General features: G+C 45.5%; 1 protein-coding gene across 3 annotated transcripts; it reads right to left on the bottom strand.

Moving 5' to 3' along the window:
• Window positions 1-495: 495 nt before the first annotated feature.
• Window positions 496-20,261, bottom strand: acin1b (apoptotic chromatin condensation inducer 1b). 3 transcript variants are annotated; one of them, XM_047336547.1, is made up of 17 exons: window positions 20,084-20,261; window positions 18,054-18,119; window positions 17,840-17,951; window positions 17,556-17,620; window positions 15,895-17,280; window positions 15,542-15,618; window positions 11,235-11,355; window positions 6,908-6,953; window positions 5,349-5,497; window positions 5,009-5,155; window positions 4,732-4,903; window positions 4,489-4,634; window positions 3,580-3,687; window positions 3,221-3,328; window positions 2,347-2,710; window positions 2,097-2,194; window positions 496-1,995 (listed from the first exon to the last, which is right to left on the bottom strand). In XM_047336547.1, the coding sequence occupies exons 1-17, from the start codon at window positions 20,216-20,218 to the stop codon at window positions 1,660-1,662; spliced, it is 3,636 nt and encodes a 1,211-aa protein (XP_047192503.1). In that variant the 5' UTR covers window positions 20,219-20,261; the 3' UTR covers window positions 496-1,659. The 3 variants fall into 3 exon arrangements, with proteins under 3 accessions (XP_047192503.1, XP_047192502.1, XP_035469108.2); XM_047336546.1 differs by having other exon boundaries at window positions 15,542-15,615; window positions 15,895-17,283; XM_035613215.2 differs by having other exon boundaries at window positions 15,895-17,283.
• Window positions 20,262-20,392: the final 131 nt, after the last annotated feature.

The raw sequence follows: 20,392 nt of genomic DNA on the forward strand, positions 1-20,392 counted from the left end.
GGAAAGGAGCTTCAATACTTCCTTTCCTGTCTCCTTTAGCATACGGTACACTGGACTTTCCTATGCGAGAGGAAAGGAGAAACAGACGTCCCACAATTCATTGCGGCAGCGATATTTAACGTGACGCGCCATGCAAGAATGTAGTAGAAGAGAATGAATATGACTCAGAAGAGACGCACGTCATCATGTAAGTTACTGTTGCATATTAATCATTTACATCTGATAACACACTGAAACATGCTGATGGAGCTGGTGAGGTTTTTGTAGTCGGTCTTTGGAAATTTGTAGTTTCACCACGTCAATGACGTAGTTTAGTGAAAGTCGAGTCGGATTCTCTGAGCGCGGCTGTCGCATTTTCCTAAGTCCTCCACATCTTTCCACTGAGGTCAAGGAAGTTAGTAGTAAGGAAGGACAATTCCACCGCACCCACTTCCGGCCGGGTCACAACGCTTACTTGGTGAGAAATGGGCAAAACCATCCAAGCAGAGAAGGTGGTAACCAATTTAAATTTATTAACTTGTAGGTACATTCAGCACTTGCAGAAGGAAAAGAAAAACAACAAAATCAAACTTTGTTTTTGCAACTAAAAACATGAAATTAAAAATGTTAAAATTGTCACCATCACTCTATTAGAAGATAAATGTTTTTTTTTTTACCTCCTTAAAATATATATATGACTGAAGGGGGTCATAGGAGGGATTTTCCAATCGGGCGACGTCAGTGCAGGGGGAAGGTCAGCTTCCAGACGTGGGGGCGTTTTGTTTGCACGTCTCCATAACATTTACTACGGCGTCTCTTCCTGTCGGTTACAGTGTGGACACTTCTTCTTTGTGGGAGATGAGGGTCGTCGCTCGCACAAACATCACCTGCCGTAGCACACAACAAACCGTTCAAGGCAGGAGGAAAAGAAATAAACATGATCGCATAAAACTTCCACAAGAGAAAAATAACTTTCCTTCACGGTGACGTTGACGGCCAGTAATTCTAGTTGTATATTTTTATATATATATTTTAAAAAAGAGAAGAAGAAGAACATCTAGAATCCTAGAAAATATTTGAAGGTCAGCGATCTATTTTGGACAGGTTTTTATTACAGGGCTCGGAGGAGGAAGGAGCTGTGCACCCACAGAACTAAAATAAAGCTCCCAAACCTCAGCGGGACAAAATGCTGAGGCGAGCCCAAAAAAAAAAAAAAACCTGCCGCCCTTCTCCCTGCTTCTTTTCTTTAACGGAGGATAATTAACAGCACGACACGGAGGCGAGGAGGAACCGCTGCTCTCTACGGGGCGGGGGGAGTACTGACTTTTTGCTTTTGGAAGACAGAAAGAGAAAAGCCTGGGGGAGGAGGAGCTAGATGGACTTTGTTATTTTTTTACTATAAGCCCGAAACACGCAACAAACATTTTCCGAGTGAATTTACTTTACGGAGGTCAGAGGGGGAAAACGGTGTTTGGAAGACAACGCTGGCGTCAGAGTGGACGAATTAAAGCATGGTGGGGGTGGGCGGTGAGGAGCAGACAGAGTCCTGAACTTTGAGGCAAGAGAAAAGCTTCGCCTGGTGGAAACGATTTCCTTCCCCGAGACTTTCTGTCTGCCGTGTCCTCCGCCACACTGCTTCCCTCTCTCTCTCTTCAGCTTTTCCCAGCAGCTGCCCGACCCTCAGCGGCGTCTTTCCCTGGGGTTGCTACGACTGCGAGACCGCCGTCCGCTGCCGGCACCCGCCGAGGTTCGCCGGGGCCGGTGGCCGCTGTCCCTCCTCTTGTCGCCCTCTCGCTCTCGCTCACGGTCGCGGCCGCGGCCCCTCTCTCGGTCTCCGTCAGGTCCTCGGCCGGCCGCCACTCCGCCGCTTGCAGCCGCCACGCCGTCCTTCTCCCGGACCTTCAGCCTCTCCTTCTTCTCCTCTTCCCGCTTCTTCTCCTCATCCTCTTGCTGTTCTTTGCGCCTCCGCTCGCGCTCCTCGCGCCGCTCCGTGCGGTCCAAGAGCCTCTGCGTCGCCTGGTGGGGACACAAGCACGGTCAGGGTTAAAGACTCAAGAGAACTTACTTGTGACCGAGGGTGAGGTGCAAAGGAAAAAAAACTGTGTGTAAGGACCAACCTGCTCCTCTGTGAGGGGGAGCCAGTAGATACACGGAGCCGATTTGGTCTTGAGGAACAAATCGTCCAGAAGTTTGGCCGGAGGCTCATCTCCCTTCTCTGTTGGTGAGAAATAGAAAACATCATTACAGAGTGATAACCATCGACCACAGAGCGGCATGTTTGTGTTTGTATGAGAGAGAATCCCCCAGCATGCTTTATTCTGACCGTCTTTGTATCCATTCCTATTCCAACCGACCATGTTCTCTTACCCTTCTTATCCGTCTTCCTCTCCTTGCTCTTCGCCCTCTCCCTCCTCTTCCGCTCCCTGTCTCTGGACCGGGATCGCCTTCCCTCCTCGCCCGGCCTTGCAAATTCCCGGACCTTGTCGCGGTCCCACTCCCGTTCACCGCGGGCTCGCTCGCGGCGCTCCATCTCCCTCTCACGCTCCGCCCACAGGTCGCGCACTCCCGGGACTCCTGCGACCCCTCGGTCCCGTTCCCGTTCGCGCTCCCTGTCCCTGTCACGGTCTCGCTCGGGCATCAGCGGGGGCAGCCGGGTCTGAGGAGGGGCACTCGGTTGGACGACATGTTCATCCTCTTTGACTGGCTTCAGGACACCTTTGTGAAAGTCCAGCTGCCAATAGAAAACACGAGAAACAAATTGCCAGGGATGTTTTATTGTGTGGAGAAGATTAAATATATAACAACTTTTAAATTGAAGTGATTATCGCTGGCGATTAGAATACTGATTATATGACTCAATGCTGCCTACAGCTTGAAAAAACCAAAAACATCCCAGCGATCTTTTAGTACAGTGTGAAGATGCTCGTCTTAAAATGGCTCCAAAAATAAACCGTTAATATTTTATTCACTGTGCCTTTCACTTTGGGGAGCAATCGTTGCAGAATATTTGACACTGCATGTTTTAGTGCAGTGAAATGCTGAAGGGATTCACCAATTCCTTATTATATCTACATTATTATCTTTCTCGTCTCTTTATTTTCCATCAAAACTGTTTTTCTGTAATATATTGAAATTCCTCTCAAGGGTGGAATATGCTTCCCCTCCATCCACTCTGATGCAATACAGATTCCATTAAGTGTGTGTTTGACAGCTATGCAATTAGTATATTTTTCGACATTACCTCGTCCTGCTCACAGAAGTCGACGCTGAGCACCTTGGGATTGCTCGAGGGCCATTTGATCCCATGGATGGCCGCTCTGGTGGCGACGGCCTCCTCTGACGTTGCGTACTACCGAGGACACGAGGAGAGAGAAATTAAAAGACAACGCCCACTGTGAAGACTTGACTGTTGCAAGAAATGATGGAGGCAAATACTGAGGTGATAAGTTTTTTGAGGTGACGTGATAATTATCACGCAAATGCTTGTCTATAATGTCTGAAGACCAATTATTAAAGATATTCTGATAAAAGGAACAGCTGAAGGATACAGACATAACCCTCCCAGTACAATTTGAACGTGGTTCATTCATTCGTACTCACTGTGACGAAGCAGTGAGACTTGATCTTGTCGATCCAGAACCCGTCTTCCACCAGGGTGCCTGTCCGGTTCAGCAGCTCCTTCAGCTGGCCCAGAGTGAAGGGTCGCACCTGAGGGACGAGAGAAAGGGACAACAAGTCAGTTATCACAGTCAAGAGGGGAAGGAACATTCACATAGAGCTTGGGAAGAAAGACGTAAAATCTGTTTCCGAAATATTCACTTTACAAAAAGTGCGTTGAATTAAAATTGCATACTGCCCCTTAAAAGACAGGATACTTCAAAAATTTGAATGACTGAATTCCCACCCGTTCTCAGCTGTACAGATGAATGCTACAGTAAATCAAACAGATTCAGTTCCGTTTCCTCTGGTGCCACCCTCAGGTCAGAATTGACACGTTTAGCTTTTAAGTTGTTTCTACATTTTTCATGCATCAGTTTTTGGTTTCTCTCTGACACAATGGTCTTCTTAGGTTAAATCCTTTAGTTTTGTTTGTTTAGATTCTGTGCGACTGTACAATAAGAGGCTGGCTGCCATTAAAAATGTTTTAGTCTTACTTCTGTGGCACAATTTAGAAAAAAACCCTGCAAATGCTAAGTCATTAAATGCGTAATGTCTTGTCTTGCTATGTCTGGGTCCCCCAACTTAACATGACGCTCGACTACAGTCATATTACCTGGTTAAGTGTTATGACACTAATTATGGGTATGGTGGCGATATGGTTTCCACTGGCATCAACACTATATGCCTAATTGCCGAAAAACGCGTACGCCGTTTTTGGGGGGGGGGATTGCAGGATGTTTTCCGTACAACAATTTCCCCCCCATATAAGTTTCACAGACATGGAAACAGAACAACACTATTTCCCACTGTGTTGCCTTGCACTGTAAATGTACAGAGTTACAAACCCACCAGGTTGGTCAGATGGACGATATTTGTGATTTTGCCACGAGGCGGCGAGGGCTGCCGGGCGGTGCGGACGGGGTCGTCGATGGTGACAGACACGCCTGACTTTTGTTGACTGATAGAGCGACGCACCAGACTGTCGCTGGGGGTAACTGATGGAAGAAGACATGAGAAGAGCGAGTGAGACATTTGTACCCAGTAATTTACAGCAATTTTAAATCCCACAAACTTTTCAGTTAGGCACTTCACCTTTCTTTGCCTCTCCCTCAAGCTTGACAGATATCTGTGTCTCCACGGCTTCCTCAGACAGACTGTTCTTCCTGTTGTCCCGGGAAGTCCTGCGCGGTTTCTCTGTCTCCATTTTCTCCGCCTCTTCCTCTTCGTTGGTCTGTCCATTCTCCTGGCTGTCGCCTGGGACGACCTGTAGAGGAATTACAGGTAGGAAAAAAAACAGAAATGTGACACTGGTCCGAACGGATGTGTGATGTAAGATGTCCAAACAGGAACCTCAAATGATTTTCCTTACCTGAGTGACGGTGCGACGGATCTTGAGTCCTTTGTCCTGGTCACCGAGGCTGTTGTCCACGTTCTCCTCGTCCCCAGACAGCTGCAGCTCCTCTGGGTGAAGCTCCACCACGGCCTCCTGGTTTATTTTAATGTCCGGGATCAAAGACTGAAGGACAGAGGAAAGGAAAAGTTAGGGAAACTAAAAAAACACTGTTCACTGCAGAGTCTCTCGACTTTCAATACCAATCTGGGTGGAAAGGGTTTCAGGAAGTAAACCTCAAAAAAGAGGGATTGAGACCTTTACAAACCTGTCACAGATAAAATAATTTGAGATATCAAATATATTTCCCACACTCTACCTTCAGTGAGTCAGTGGTTATGCTGATCGATGGTTTCTTGACGGTGACTGCTGTGCTGGAGCCCCACCGCCTCTTCCGCCCGGCTGCAGTTCCCGATTCAGGTTCTCCCGCTCCTCCTCCGTCTGCGGCGGCTGAAGGCGTCTTACTGCCTGCAGACGGGTCAAAGTTAAGTCGTTTATTACAGAGGAGAGAGTGACGAGTCACTTCAAGACCAAAGCCTACAAGCAGAAATAACTGCTTTAATACTTTAACCTCATTAGTATTGGCAGTAATTTGCAGTTTTCCAGTTTATAGATGGAATTGAGACAAAAGATGTCAGTGGTTTCCAATGATTGCTGCTTTAAGCTAATTGCTAAGGAGCTATTAAACCTTAAGGGACGTGAAAAATAAAGTAAAGTGTAAAAATGCAAAGGGAGTGAGGCCACAGGCATAGTAAGTGTCCTTGCAGCAACATATAGTAGGAAATTGTATCTTGGTGACTGTCGACTTGTAACGGACCAAAATAGCACATTAATCATAGTTTCGTGCTTGTACGGATATCGTTAAAGAATCAGTGTTTTGAGGGCACGATGCTACAAGAGCACTTTGGTGTAAGAGGTTTAACAGCGGTGTCATTTTGTTTTTCCCCTCGAAAAACGGAAAAGGTGTTGATTCATTTAAGTATCTGTCACCATCAGACGAGCCTCATGTCTGATTTACTGCCATTTGAGTGCCCCATTCATCATTTTAATAGTCCAATAAAAACGAGAGAAATAAACATAAAGCATGTGATTCATCAGAGTAAACAATTGATGGAATTGATGTTTACTTTATAACACTATTAGACTGTAAACACGGCAATGACCTAAGTTTAAATTTCAAAAAAATCTCCTTACTACAATATGATTTCTTATAAAATTGGGATTTTTGGTTTTCGGATATTCAATTTTAAGTCAAGCCTTTGGTTTAAGCCTGTTACAGGCACACGTGTTGCAAAAAAATCTTTTGATCAAATTATCATACTTAGGGCTGCAACTAAAGATTATTTTCAAAATCAATGAATCTGTGGATTATTATCTTGATCAATCGATCAGTTGTTTGGTCCATAAAATGGCGATCGTGCTTCCCAAAACCTCCAAGATGATGTTTTGTTTGGTCCACACACCAAAGATATTTAGATTAATGTCACAGAGGAGCAAAGAAACCAGAAAATAATCACATTTAAGAAGCTGATATCAGAGAATCTTTAATCTCTTCCATAAAAAGCTACTTGGAATCGCTTAACTGATTATCAAAAAAGTTGGCGATTGATTTACTAATCGATAAACTGTTGCAGCTCTATCTATAATAAATAAAAACTTTTCAAGGCCATGCAGAGTTATAACACTGCTGCTCGACACCATATTCAGCATGACAGTCATATGCTCTCGTTCCAAAATGTTGAATCATAAACATTAATTTAAAGCAGAGTTTAAGTACTTAAGGTCCCGTATTTTCTTTCTTTACCCCCCGTCCTCATGAGGGAGGAATGATCCATGTGTCGAGGGGGGCGAAAAAAAATACGCAAGCGATATACTCACTGGTCAGGGATATCTTGCGAGCTGCGAAAGCCTTAGGAGTGGTGCTCTGGAAGGACAGAGAGACAGAAAGAGAACATACAGAGAACCCCAGGGGTGCAGGGGTCAAGATGAGAGTCCGGACCCAAACAGGCATCATCAGAGAGGAAGTGACACAGGACAAAGTGGAGGAAGGGGGTGAGGGAGGGGAGGGGGGTTTAAAGTCACAGAGGCCATCATTAAGAGGTTTTGTTAAGTCGATAATGAGAGACTCCAGACACATTTCTGTCTTCCAACTCTGCTCAAAGACACCGACATAAACCATTACACCCCCCCACACACGTACGTGTACGTGTGTGTGTGTGTGTGTGTGTGTGTGTGTGTGTGTGTGTGTGTGTGTACTTGAGGGAGGATCCAAGGACAAAGTGAGTACATTATGTGCATTAGGAGACGAGTACGCCTATGTTTAACTCCTATGGAAATATGATATGATATATTACAATAAGGTCTCTGGCACTGAGAAAAGACGACTGCCGTGTGTTTGAATGGTGGTGTTGGTGATGTCTACCAGTCTGTAGTACAAATATCTGAACAGTCCCAATCTGTAATTTCACCCTATCCCCAAAAATCCTATAACGTATCCCACCCTATTGATCTTCAAAATAGCCTAATCTACATGAAACATCTAAATTAGTGCTCAATAATACCAATATACCATATCAACCCCGCCTTAATACCGTTATCCTCTTTAGAGGCAGTAGCAGGGTTTTTTCCTGAAGCTAAAATGTCGTCAAGAGTGACTGTTATTAACACAGGAGGACACAGAGGAACTCTCCCTGTTTATGAATCTTTTCCAAATGGTTCGGCATTACAAACTGTGTGATGGAAGCATAATTTAACCTCTAGATTTATGGGACGTAGTTAAACCCCCGCTGAGATCTGTGAAGCAGAGGTGGAGGACAGAGTGCTGGAGTCTCACAGATTTGTCAGCAGGACTTATCAATACTGCAGTTGAAATTCCACCATGAAGATAAACCGTATATATTTAACAACAGACAACTGTAGATCCACAGTGTATGATGAGCCTTTTCAGCTTGGTGATAAAATATCAAATTTAAACTGCAGTACGTATGACAGTGCAAAAAAATGTGTTCTAAATTGCAAAGAGGAAAATAATTAATTCCTCCTTTTTACCAAAAAAAGGAAAGAATTTTTCTTTTTTGTTTTGCTTGTCAATTAATAATAATTTCAATTATACCATTTGACACCATTAAACCATTTGACACCTGATTCCTTACTGGCTTCACTATGGCCCAACCGCACGACAGTGTACTGTATCTAGGCAACAAGGATCCAATCAGAGAAGGCAGGAGAGTGAGGACGGGACTCGATTTTGAGTGTGCAGAATAGCCACCGGGCAGGAACTTATCACTGGATTGGACTTTTTTTCTTGCATGGGGCTTGGGAGAAACCTTTTCTCGATTGACTGCCGAGCAAAGAGTCACGTTTCAGTCTTTTGGGGGAAGCCAGAGAGTTTCAAAACTGATGGATTCTGGCGAGGGTGAGGGCAAGGAATACTTTGTTAGAGTCCATGGATCTGTGAGGTACATCGGGCGAGTAAAAAAAAGAAGAAAAAAAAATCCATTGGCTTGAATTTATTGTCCTTAATTTTCGAATGTGTCCACATTCTCCGATATGCAGTCATGAAAGTCTTTCTGACACTTGAGTGAATGTCAAAACGATAAAAAAAACAGGTTGTTGTTGTTGTTGTTGTTGCTGTTTTGAAAAGTTCAAGGGGTTTAGGAGCTCGATGAAAAATCCTTGAGTTTCTTTTGTAAATCCTAATGTCTCTGAACGGGGACTAAATGAAATTACAATCCGGGAGCATTTGCTTTTTATTCAAATTACAATCCAGGAAAACCTTTAATTGCCTCTGCACTTGCGCGAAGTCATTTGAGATGCAAGGGGCCAGGTCGTGGGCGTAGCGAAGACATGGATTCATAAATTAATAAAATCACAGACGCAACTGCAGTTGTCCATCTGCCTTGTCCAAAGCAGTGGGCATCATATCTCCTTTTCCTGGTGAAAAAAAATCCACTGAGTCACACGTTGAGTTCAGCGGCTGCAGAGGGGGGGAGAGGCGGTGGATTTTTCGACAGCTCTCTTGGCCCAGGTGTGGATGATCTATGGCACTGTGCATCCACAATAAGCCATGGTACGTAATGAGTCGGCGTGCTCATCCTTGGTCGTCGTGTCCTTTGAACGACTCCGCCACGGCGGTGCTGGTGCAGGGGAACAGTTCTCTTATGATTGTCATACGGAGCATGGCGACAGGATTCCACTCGGCACATCTGAATAATGAATGTCCCTTTTTAAAAAAAAAAAAGCTGGTTAGCTTGTCAGGGCAGAGAAGCTCAACCGGTACCAACACTGTTCCAGATATTTGAATGTGTGAGGTTAAGGTCCACGTTGTCGTGTCACATCCACAGAAGGACAGAAAAGTCACACACACATCTCTTCCCAGCAGATCATCGTTTCATTTGCTTATGTTTTGAAAAGCTTAAAAACCCCAAGAGATAGTGACCATACAAATGCTCTGGTCACTGTTTGGGGTTATTACAGCAGTTCTTGGTCCAAAGTCATTACTCCACCTCACAAGCAGAGGGCAGTGTGGGATTGGAGGCGGAGGTAAAAAAGGAAACTGGAGTTCCGTCTTTCATCTGAGTTGCTTCTGGCCTTTTTTGATGTTGACATCAGAGGATGACACTTTGAGACTGTGTGCATCTTCAAAATGGCAGACAGGGAAAAAGGCGGAGAGAGTGGGAGGTGATACAGCGCGTTAAACACACTCCCCCTTCCCCTTCACCCCATCATTCATCACCACCACACGGTGCAGTACAGTCCAGACCAGTTCAGATCAGATGGCAGGGCTTCCAAACCCCCGATGCAGGGTTACCATGACAACTGTGTTGTGCTGCTGCTGCTGCTGCCGTTACCATGGCGGCCGCAGCCGCCGGGTGGTGGTCTGATGCGAAACCCAGTTCCTGCTGGCTCAGCAGGCAGCGCTGGAGGGCTACAGGCTTGGCTTTTGCTCAACGCCATATGGTTGCAGACTCTGGGCCTAACTCAGGTACCAGCGACGCACTTAGCGGGACAGGAGTTGAAGGAGGAGGAGTGGAGGAGGTGTTGGCGGTGGTGGTGGTGGTGGTGGTGGTGGTGGTGGTGGTAGTAGTAGTAGTACGCAGCAGGTACCATTAGGGGCAATGGAAGAGGCATGGGAACCTTCATAACAAAGCAATCAATGGGGTTTTAAACAGCAATCACACCATAAATATATATAGTGAGAGAGAAGCGATCATGATGGGATATAAAGGGCAAAAAGGTGGAAAGTGAGAGAGGGAAGAAGAGAGCCAGTGGACAAGAGGAGACAGAGGCAGAGAGCAGGGAGTATGAAGAGAGGGTGAAAAAAAAAAGAGGAAGAAACAAGCTCTGATGCATCTCTGCACACACTGTCAGGGTCCATTACTCATGCAAACTCAAGGCGGGGGGGGGGGGGGGTCAAAACACACACAAACACAAACAGATAGATAGTATAATCTTGATAATGGTGTGCAATAGCCTGTGAGCATCTCATCTCTTCTTCTAAGCTTCATACTGAGCTCAAATCCATGGTAATGCATAATTGTAAATGTGAAGAATCAATAATTGAGCTGGTGTGTGAGGGTTTTACTGTCGTCACTTTTCTTTCGCTGCCTCCCTAACACACACACACACACACACACACACACACACACACACACACACACACACACACACACACACACACACACACACACACACACACACACACACACACACACACACACACACACACACACACACACACACACACACACACACACACACACACACACACACACGCATTCTCCACAGCACGGATGTCTAATTCAACACTCTAATGACATCGTTACTCGCGTTCTCGCAGCAGCAGCATCAGAACTTAACACCCCACCGATACAAGGCCCCCCGATAATGGACATGTGTGAGAGATCATCGAAGTGAATGAGCTAGTAATGCAATTTTAGTTTTGCATTAAACACAAATGAAAAGATTAGTTCATTCCCGTTTACCTCAGGACCCAACTCCAACTCAACCCCCATTATATTAACCAATGATCAATAGTACAATTGTCTGATTTAGTAATCTGTTGAAAGCTCATTAATGACTTTGGGGTTGTGTTGGTTTTGAGTGACCCCTCTGAACTACACATGCTTGTATGTGAATGAGGATGCAGGTTAGTGGGAGACAGAACAAAGGCCCGGGGGCCCCCCCATCCTCTCAGGGACCTTACCTCCTCCAGCCGGTTCTCGGTGCTCTCCGGCTCGGCCCCGGACGCCGGCTGATCGGCCATGGAACTCTCGGCGTCCGGCTCCACCTCCGTCACAGCAGCTGCGCTCGGCTCTGACACCTCCCTGCGTAAACGAGAGACTGGAGCTTTAGGGCATGTCATTGACATTCTTCACCGTTCTTCTGACATTTTACAGATCTGGTCACTTGATTAATGAAAGAGAACAATCAGCGGGTTAATGAGAAAAAGATAATAATTAAGACGAGCAAAGTGCCGGTCCTCAAACGCAGCTCTCGAGACAAAACGATGTGTAGGACAAGACCGAGGGAAGACACAGAGGACGGGTGCTGGAGGCCAGTGATCTGGGTCACACTCCTGCTATAAATAACTCACCAGCTAACTGACACCCAGGGTCACAAACACACCTCAAACCAACTCATCGTCCGGGACACACTGACCCCATCATGCTTGTTGTCTTCATCTGATCCACGCTATGTACTTACTTTTGAGTCAGGCCTCAGCAGCTAAATTCGTAACTTTTTTTTTGCCGTTATCTACAGAAGAAACATAGGAGATATCATCTTTATATTTTAAGCAACCCCCCCCCCCCAGTATTTAGCCTCCTCCGCTGCCTCCGTGTGACGACACAGGCACTGTAGCAGCAGCCTGCAGGTGGGAGGATCACATCCTCAAGCATCCTTCTCTTCTTCATAGTGCACATTACCCTCTGCCGTTTGCTTCATCGCACACCCCATAAAAAGGGAAAAAATACATTTGTCAAATATAGAAACGGTTGGGGGCGATAATGAATTCCAAGTGCCGACACTAAATCACTGCAATGTGAAGCAATGCAGACGTTTTTTGAAAGGCAACAAAGTGAGTAGAACATGTAATGACCTTAAAATAACCATGTTTCTGTTTGCCACCCAGACGATGCGATAACCACGGCTGCAGTTATCAATTATTTTGCTGATTAATCTGCAGATTATTCGCTCAATTTATCAATTATTCAGTAATGAAACAATAGAAAATAGCTATTGTAATGTGCCCAATTACAATTTCCTCAAGCACAAGGTGACATCTTCAAACCTCTTGTTTTGTCCAGAGCTGTCTAAAATACAAAACGATTCACTTTATGATATTTAATTTCAAATGCATCTTCTGTAGATTTACCTTTAGCTCTAGCACTGACCTCCAAGATGATTGCAGTAGGTGACTCGATGATAATATTTCTGGCTTTACCGAAAGAGATCCAAGTCTTTAACTTGACCTAGCATTATTCTGGAATTAATAAGCAGCTTCTTTCCAGACTGATAGCAATTATTTCTACCTTGAAAACTATCAGGCCAGCTCAGAAAGCCAAAGCTGTCTCCCTGATGTGTAACGCTGCCACTAGCAAGTTTTCTTTAAATCAAGGGTCTGTGGTGTTGGTGTCTGAACAACAGAAATCCACCCGCACAGAGTGTCACAAGTGCCCATTCAACCTCCTTCTCTAGAGATTAGTCATGGGGCAGAAGAGTATGCAGGAGGGCAGCATTCCCCCCCTCCTTTACACCACACCAATTCTCTTTTACCCCAAGGTGTGTGTGTGTGTGTGTGTGTGTGTGTGTGTGTGTGTGTGTGTGTGTGTGTGTGTGTGTGTGTGTGTGTGTGTGTGGCGCTTTGGCAAAATCATAAGCACACCTGCGCCGGCTATAAAGGGAGACAGATGTCAAGAAGAAATACAACCCCCTTAGGATCGGGAAAGGGGGAAAGGCCAAGGTGACGTGATGATCGCTGCAAAAAAAATAATGCATGAATGACTGCATGGTGCTTGGATTTTTTCGTCTTCTTCTCCAAAACCCACCTTGAAGCCCCTATGTTCATATCACTAGGCTGGAATGGAGAAGCAATATCACTATCTGCCAAATGTAACCATAGAATAAATCCATTACTTCGTTAAAAACAGTGTAACGTGAGGCACTAATTCATATTCATTGTAGCTCAACAGAATGACTGAAATCATGTGCCGATCAACAAGCCGGACCAAAACATTGTCACCGATCAAATCACACATCACATAATACGCTCCCAGTGAAAAGGGACGGGACGGAGAGCGCTGATGCCAGCTGGGAGAATTATATTACACCATAAGGCCCGTTTTGCACCGACTGTACCGCTGACAGATGTCTGCTGTAATGATCTCCCCCGACAACAGTGAGATCATTAACAGCTACGGCCACGAGGATTTAAAAATTACAAACAGAGCACCCTCCTCCTGCGAGGGGCCAGACGACAAGACGCCGCAATGGACAACACAACAGTGTAACTCTCCTTTTAAAATATGAAACCTTATGTTCTGGTAAAAGAAGAAAAAGGGTCAGGAGAAAGAGAGGAAGAAAAATTACACTGCACACGTGCTTCTCTCCCACATTATGAAATCTGAGCCCATCATTTATTCATCAACATGTTTCTTCATTGAAGAAGCTATTTTAGGCACTGATCAAAGGAAGGAGACCCCCCCCCCTGCTCCTTCACCCAACAAAAGGCTCACACGACGTCCCCGGCCCCGGCCTCCCCCCCTCTCCCTCCTCACATGGACGAACGTGTAACACGCGCACAACCAGGCCAATGTGAACTAATGACATGAAACAGGCAGGTGAGGAGCTGCTAGCTAACCGGCAGCGTTGATACACGACAGGCTGAGACCGGCTCGGCTCCCGTGTTCCCCCCCGATCCTTTCTCTGTATAACAAGGGGCCACCAGCCAACTGGAGCCTCGGGTCGCCCTCTGGCTCAGTCTTACCCGTTTTTGTTGCCCTCGGACAGCATAATGACCGGCCTCGAAAAAGGAAACCGTCGGGGATATTTCACAAAAACAAAAGAAAACGAACACCCCCGCCGCTGGCGCGTATTCCGGTCGGGACGTGGGTTGAGAACGATAACGCGGCAAGAAAAAGAGCAAAAACAAATCCGGTCGTGGTTATTTCTGCTGCTGATTAGTCGAACACTGCGTCGGTATCAGGGATGCGGCGCATGCATGGCGGCCATGTTGGCGACAGAAACCTGTGTCAAGTCCACCGGAGTGGAGACGATTACCTTCCGGTCGCGGCTTTTCACAATAAAAGCTCTGGTTACACGCGCAAATGTGGCGCATTGCAAACAAATATATCCGCGCAATAAAAACCGCAGCCAGCTCTTGAGGAAGAATTAGACGAGAGAGAAAAAAGGTCAACCGGGAAAGTGACTGGAGGAACGCAGTGCAGCACTCGGCCTCGCTGAATGCCTGACAAGAAATACGACCTGCTATAATTAGGAGCGATGAGAGTGAGTTTTCACATTCCTTTCTATGTCCGTCCATGCTAATGAAATTATAACATACTGGGGATTTAAAGCAACCACGTGTTTGACCAATCGAATATGTCAAAGCCATAGTCAGGAATCAAAGCCAGGATTTTTTAAAAGCACAAATACGTCAAGTATGATCACAGAGTTTAAGAGAAACTGATGTAACTAAATTCAACTTGGGTGAAATATTACACGTGATTCTACCACCTAGTGATAATAACATGACAAAAACGGTGTCCTCTATTAGCTCACATTAGTTGATATGTCCCAAGAAAAATGTTTTTTTTCAGATTCAAGGTTTTATTAACTACATGCATGTTGTTGTTATTGTTGCAAAGTAATCTATTGCACCTATGATACACATTGCTTTTGCTCTTTCCTCCGAGGGACCGAGTTAATAAAAGCAAACGTAGAAGATCACATAGCTAGAAAAGGTAATCAGCAATCACCGTATCTTAAAAAATATTTTGTTTCTATCCTCGTCTACATATATCCATGCAGAGGTCAAGATATATTAAGATGTTTAAAAGCGTGTAACCTTGAAGTGCGATTTTGTGATTTCATTACTGTCTTTGACTTTGCTTCTCTAATGTTATGTGATGTGAAAGCCCCGCCACCAAAGTCAAATGTAATGATTCACATATACGACTTGCCTTAAACTTTTAAGAAGGTATTGACACATAATAAAAGGTTCCATTTAATCTAGCAAACCACAAATTTGTTATTAAAGCCTGTTAAAAATTGAAATGGCTGACAATTAATTTAAAAAAAGGAAGTTAGTCGCGGAAAATTACAGGAGGGAAGTTTTAGGAGGGATGCACATCGGTACCTTTAGGGAGAACAGAATCAATAGCATACACGGTTGGCAAGAGGGTTGGTGCGTGCAGGATGCACATTTAGAGTGATGGATCATCAACAAAATAATATGAAGACTCAACTACACCTCTTACCGAGGATATCTGTAGTTTAACGATTGTTACTTACCTTTTAGAAAGGTGTCGTTTCTTTGCTACGTTGCTCGGGTCAGTCTTTTTCTCTTCCTCTGCCTCTTGTCCTACCTTCTAGGAAATAATTCAAAGATTAGCTTTACATGCATGTTATATAAGCCATTGACGGTCAAGTTTTCTCTAAAACAAAATACCACACGTCTACAAGAAGGTGAAGAAAAAAATAATTGCAAACATCAACAAATCTTCTTAAATAATTTGCAAGAAAATGTCAATAAAACATATGAGGCTGCATGACATCTTGTTCAATAATACTATATCTTATGTCGAGCAATGCCCTGGAGAATGACTGACACCTACGACAGACACCTAAGAAAGACACCGACTGACCTTCGGCTGCTGGGCAGGGTAGGATTTATCCCTGGAGGAGGACGACGACTGTGATGAGCATGAAGAGGAGTCGGATTTGGAGTCGGAATCGGATGAGGAACCTGAATCTTGCGCCTCGGTCACAACCACCCTGCCTTTCTTGGTTGTCTGCTGCCTCTTCTCCTGCTCCTCCCTGATCCGTTTCTCCTCTCTTTTCTTCTTCTCCTCATCCTGGCGTTTTCTCTCTTTTTCTTTCTCCTCTTCCTGACGCTTTTGCTCATTTTCCCTCTCCTCTGCCCTGCACAGTTTCTCCTCTTCGTCCAGTCGTTTCCTCTCCTTTTCCTTCTCTTCTTCCAGGCGTTTCTTCTCCCTCTCCTTTTCTTGTGCTTTACCTCTTTCTCTCTCCTGCTCTTTCTTTAGTTGCCTCTCTTCCTCCATCTCTCTGTTCTCTTGTTGCCTCTTCCTCTCCAATTTTTGCAGTGGAGATTCCCTGGAAGACCCAGCAGAGGAGTGTGCGGCCTCTTCTGACATTTCCGAAGATGCACGAAAACCCCCCTCTGACTCCATTTTGTGTAAGAGCAGAGAGAGGGGTCCTGGCCTACACTTCGCAGGGGGCTCAGGGCTGCTGGAACGAGAACTTGAATCTGAGTCTTGCCTCTTCATAGTAGCAGATGGGAAAGAGCCTCCTCTTGGGCCAAGTGCAGCCTCAGGGCCGCCTCCCTCCTGGTTTTCTGGGTCTGGTGGACTCTGCTTGGGAGTGTCAGGGAGGGGAAACAGGTCTGGGGGTGGAGATGGAGGAGGCGTGGGGTGGCGGAGCTGCATGGGGGTGTGGTGCACCTGTGGTGGTGGGATGTGCTGCGGGGGCTGAAGCTTGCGCTTGGACCTCGCACCTGCTGATGGGGCACTGGGGGGCATCTGCTGCGGCTGCGGGGGGACTCTGTTGGCCTGCCTTGCCTTGCCCGGACCAGGCCCCCAATCCTCATCGTTGTCACGCTCATCGTCTCCGTCATCGTCGTCACTATCCATGTTGACGTTACTTGCCGCCGATGCCCCAGCAGATCGGCTAAGGTGGAGGACAGCATGAGCTGATCCCGGTTCACTCGGTGCGGTGCCTTCCTTCTCCTGCGCTCGGGGCACAGCCGGGGGCAGCCCCTGGCGGTCGGGCTTGCCCAGGACGCGCACTGACAGGGAGGCCACGGCACGTGGAGGAGAAGGGGCCGGTGGCTCATTGTTTCCCATGGCTCGCTGCATCCTTGCTCCCGGAGTCTCAGGGGACTCCTGGCAGCGAAAGGTATGACTGGGGCCCACGTCGTGGCTGTACATCATCATCCCATGACCCACAGCCGAAGCTGCTCCTCCTCCTCTCTCCTCTGTCCTGGTCAGTGCGGACTGGGAGGGTATGGGACCCTGCTGATGGGCAGAAATAATCACAAGACATATATGACATGCATTTTGTGGCAATTTACATTTGCATAGAAATGTTATTTTACAATAACATGACGGTTACAGAACTATTAAACCCCCAGAAACACAGTTTGGTATTTCAAAACCGTATCCTTGTAATGTAAAATGCACCATTTACATTTTGCCATGAGAAATAGAATATTGAGAGGCATTTTTTTGGGGATAAATCTTACATTTTGATTACATTTGATTATATTCAGCGTGCGGGCATTACTGACCTTGTCAGAGACATAGCAGTCGTTGTCTGAGTGGTCTTCATCCTCCTCTTGCACTGCTGGGCTTTCTGTCAGCGAGGGACACAAGGCAGGGTTTAAGGGTCAGCACCAAAGTCAGGATTAAAATTCACACATCAGGCAAAAATGGACAGATCCATTTCTTTTAAGTCACCATTTACACATTTGTTTAAAAATTCCAATATGAGAAATAGCTGTATGTCATATATAATCATATATGTATCCTTCAGAGACTGTGTCTGATTTGTGATTGCGTGTCATTGTCGCACCATCAGCCTCTTCCTCTTGCTGGGCCTCTCTCTCCAGTCTCTGGCGAAGGAGTTCCTGCTGCTTGGCCAAGTATTGTTTTATGAAGCTGTTCTGGCACATCTCCTCCCCTATCTATGACATAAAAAGCACAAAAAAAAATAATCAAACCAAGCATGTTGAAATGACATTACATAAATAACACAAACCAAGCCATCTCTGTAAATCTCTGCCCACCTGAGAGTTGGGCTGCAGCCCACTGTGAGAGGAGGACGACTTCTGTAGGTTTTCCAGCATCAGAGCCTGCCGGGGCAAGAATGAAAGTGTAAACTTATATTATTATTTTTTGTGTATTTTGTTATTGCAACAGATGGTAGAGAGATAACAGGTAACAAGGGAGAGAGCTGTAACCACAGTTGTTGTAATCATTTCAAAGGAGGATGGTAACTTTAGGAAATACAATAACAACAAACTACATTTATTTTTCTTTGGTATTTTACAACAGCACTGAAAAAGTTATTTTAATGAGATGCTTCACATTAGAACATAACTGAACATTGACACGTTCCATACACATGCATTGTGGTGATAATTTCCATGACAGAGAATTTTGACTTAATCCTACAGGTAGGCAAATTCACAGCTATATTGCTATTAATCAGATAAAAAAATAATCTATACTTTAAAGTAATGACAAAAAATCCTGGCACTACTTAATTAAATATTGATTTGTTTCTAAAGACTAATTTCAAATAACATGTGTGTCAAGGACCTCCTGTGTGCCTTAATTATTACACACTTTTGATTTACACACTATTATTGCCCAAGAGTGTTAAAACATGCTAGTAGCACTGAATTGTGATTTTACCTGGAAAAAACAATTACAGTAACAGTCGCTATATTTTTCTGGGCATAATGCATAAATCTTGACATGAAATATAACATGCATTTCCAGGCCCTGCTCCTGCCCATTCATATGCTATATTTTAAAAAGCACATAATCAGAAACCTACCAGTGGGGACACGGAGATCATTACCATAATTTCCGATATGATTTTTAAAATTTTATTTCACAAAACAATGCAGAAGAAGGTACATTTATGTTTACATTTTATTTGAAATACATTCTGTTTATTTTTCGTGATTCAAATTCTATATATTTAGTTGTAGTTCTGTTTTTTTTCATTTATAGTTATTCATAATAAAGCCTATGATTATCAAACTGTGAAGCGCCATGCCTCAATTACATTTGTCATAAGGGTTTCATAACGACATATAAGGAATGATTGCCAATTTAAAAATAAATAAATAAATATCAGCCAATATATGAGTATCAGTATTTTGTTTTACTCCCTCGTATTGGTATCAACATGTGCCCCCCAAAATCCATAATCGGCCAAGGTTTTTGTTATGTCTTTATGCATTTGGAGGAGAAGTTTAAATTAATAACAGAGTGTCCTGACAACATGGTGATTAAAAGATTCATACCGTGTCAAAACAAAACCCCTAGTTCAAAACCTGGCCCCGACCATTGTTGCATACTAATCCCTCACTTCTGCCCATGTCTCAGTCCACTATCAATGCCTCCAGTGTATTTTACATACACTATATTTTTTTATATATATACACACACGATATTTGCTCTCTTCCAGCAGGGGGCACTTGGGGGGGGGGGGGGGGGGCTCATTATTTTTCAGAAATCCTCGCTACGGCCCTGAAACCCGTGCTTGTTTATATGCTGAAAGTCTCGTGCAAAAACAAACAACTGTTTAACATTTACCGAAAGGAACCGTTGTCAAAGTGTTTACAACGCGAGGCGCGCGCCCGACACTCCGACACGCGCACGCGCGGCGCGAGCGCGGCGGCCGCGTTACTGTACACTGTGTGCGGCTCGTGCTCGTGCTCGCCCGCTTTCCACTCGGCTCGTAGGCCTCGACTTGACAGGTGCACAGTTCAACTGTGTGCAACACGACGCGCCGCGAGTTGAGAGCGACCGAGTGCGAACTCGGCGGTCGGGACAGTTTTCTCCTGCGCCGTCGACCACAAAACGAGCGAAAAACAACGAACAAAAACTGTAGTTTGCGTGTAAATAACGCGGCGCGAGGCGGGTTGTGTGTTCCCGCTTCCCCCGAGTGCACACACATCGTTACGGCCTCTACTGTTAACCCCCCCTCCTCCGCCTCCTCCTCCTCTTCCTCCGTCTCTCTCCTCCCTCTGAACTTAGCCAGACTCGACACGGGCGGCCGCAACAAAGGAGAAAAACTCACCCCTTTCAGTCGCTTGACGAGCGTGTTCTTCTGCCCGCTCTTCGGGAGGTTTCGCTGCTCCAGCGCGGCTTTGAGGTCCGCGACGCGGAGCGACTGTAGAGGTTTCCCATCAAGCGTAATATCTTCGTCCGCCATTTTGCTCCCTCCGCTTGTCCGAACTCCCAGCGAGCGTCGCTACGGCTGCTTGTCGGCGTCACTGCTCGGCAGTTTCCGGAAAGACTCGGTTCGTCCCGAGTCGCATCAGTGCAACCCCTCCGGTCCGCACGCTTTTTCTTTTGACAAACTTCGAAGTTCGAGCCCAATAAAGTG

The sequence above is a fragment of the Scophthalmus maximus genome, chromosome 12 (genome assembly GCF_022379125.1).
Source record: "Scophthalmus maximus strain ysfricsl-2021 chromosome 12, ASM2237912v1, whole genome shotgun sequence".
In the NCBI taxonomy this organism is placed as follows: Eukaryota; Metazoa; Chordata; class Actinopteri; order Pleuronectiformes; family Scophthalmidae; genus Scophthalmus; species Scophthalmus maximus.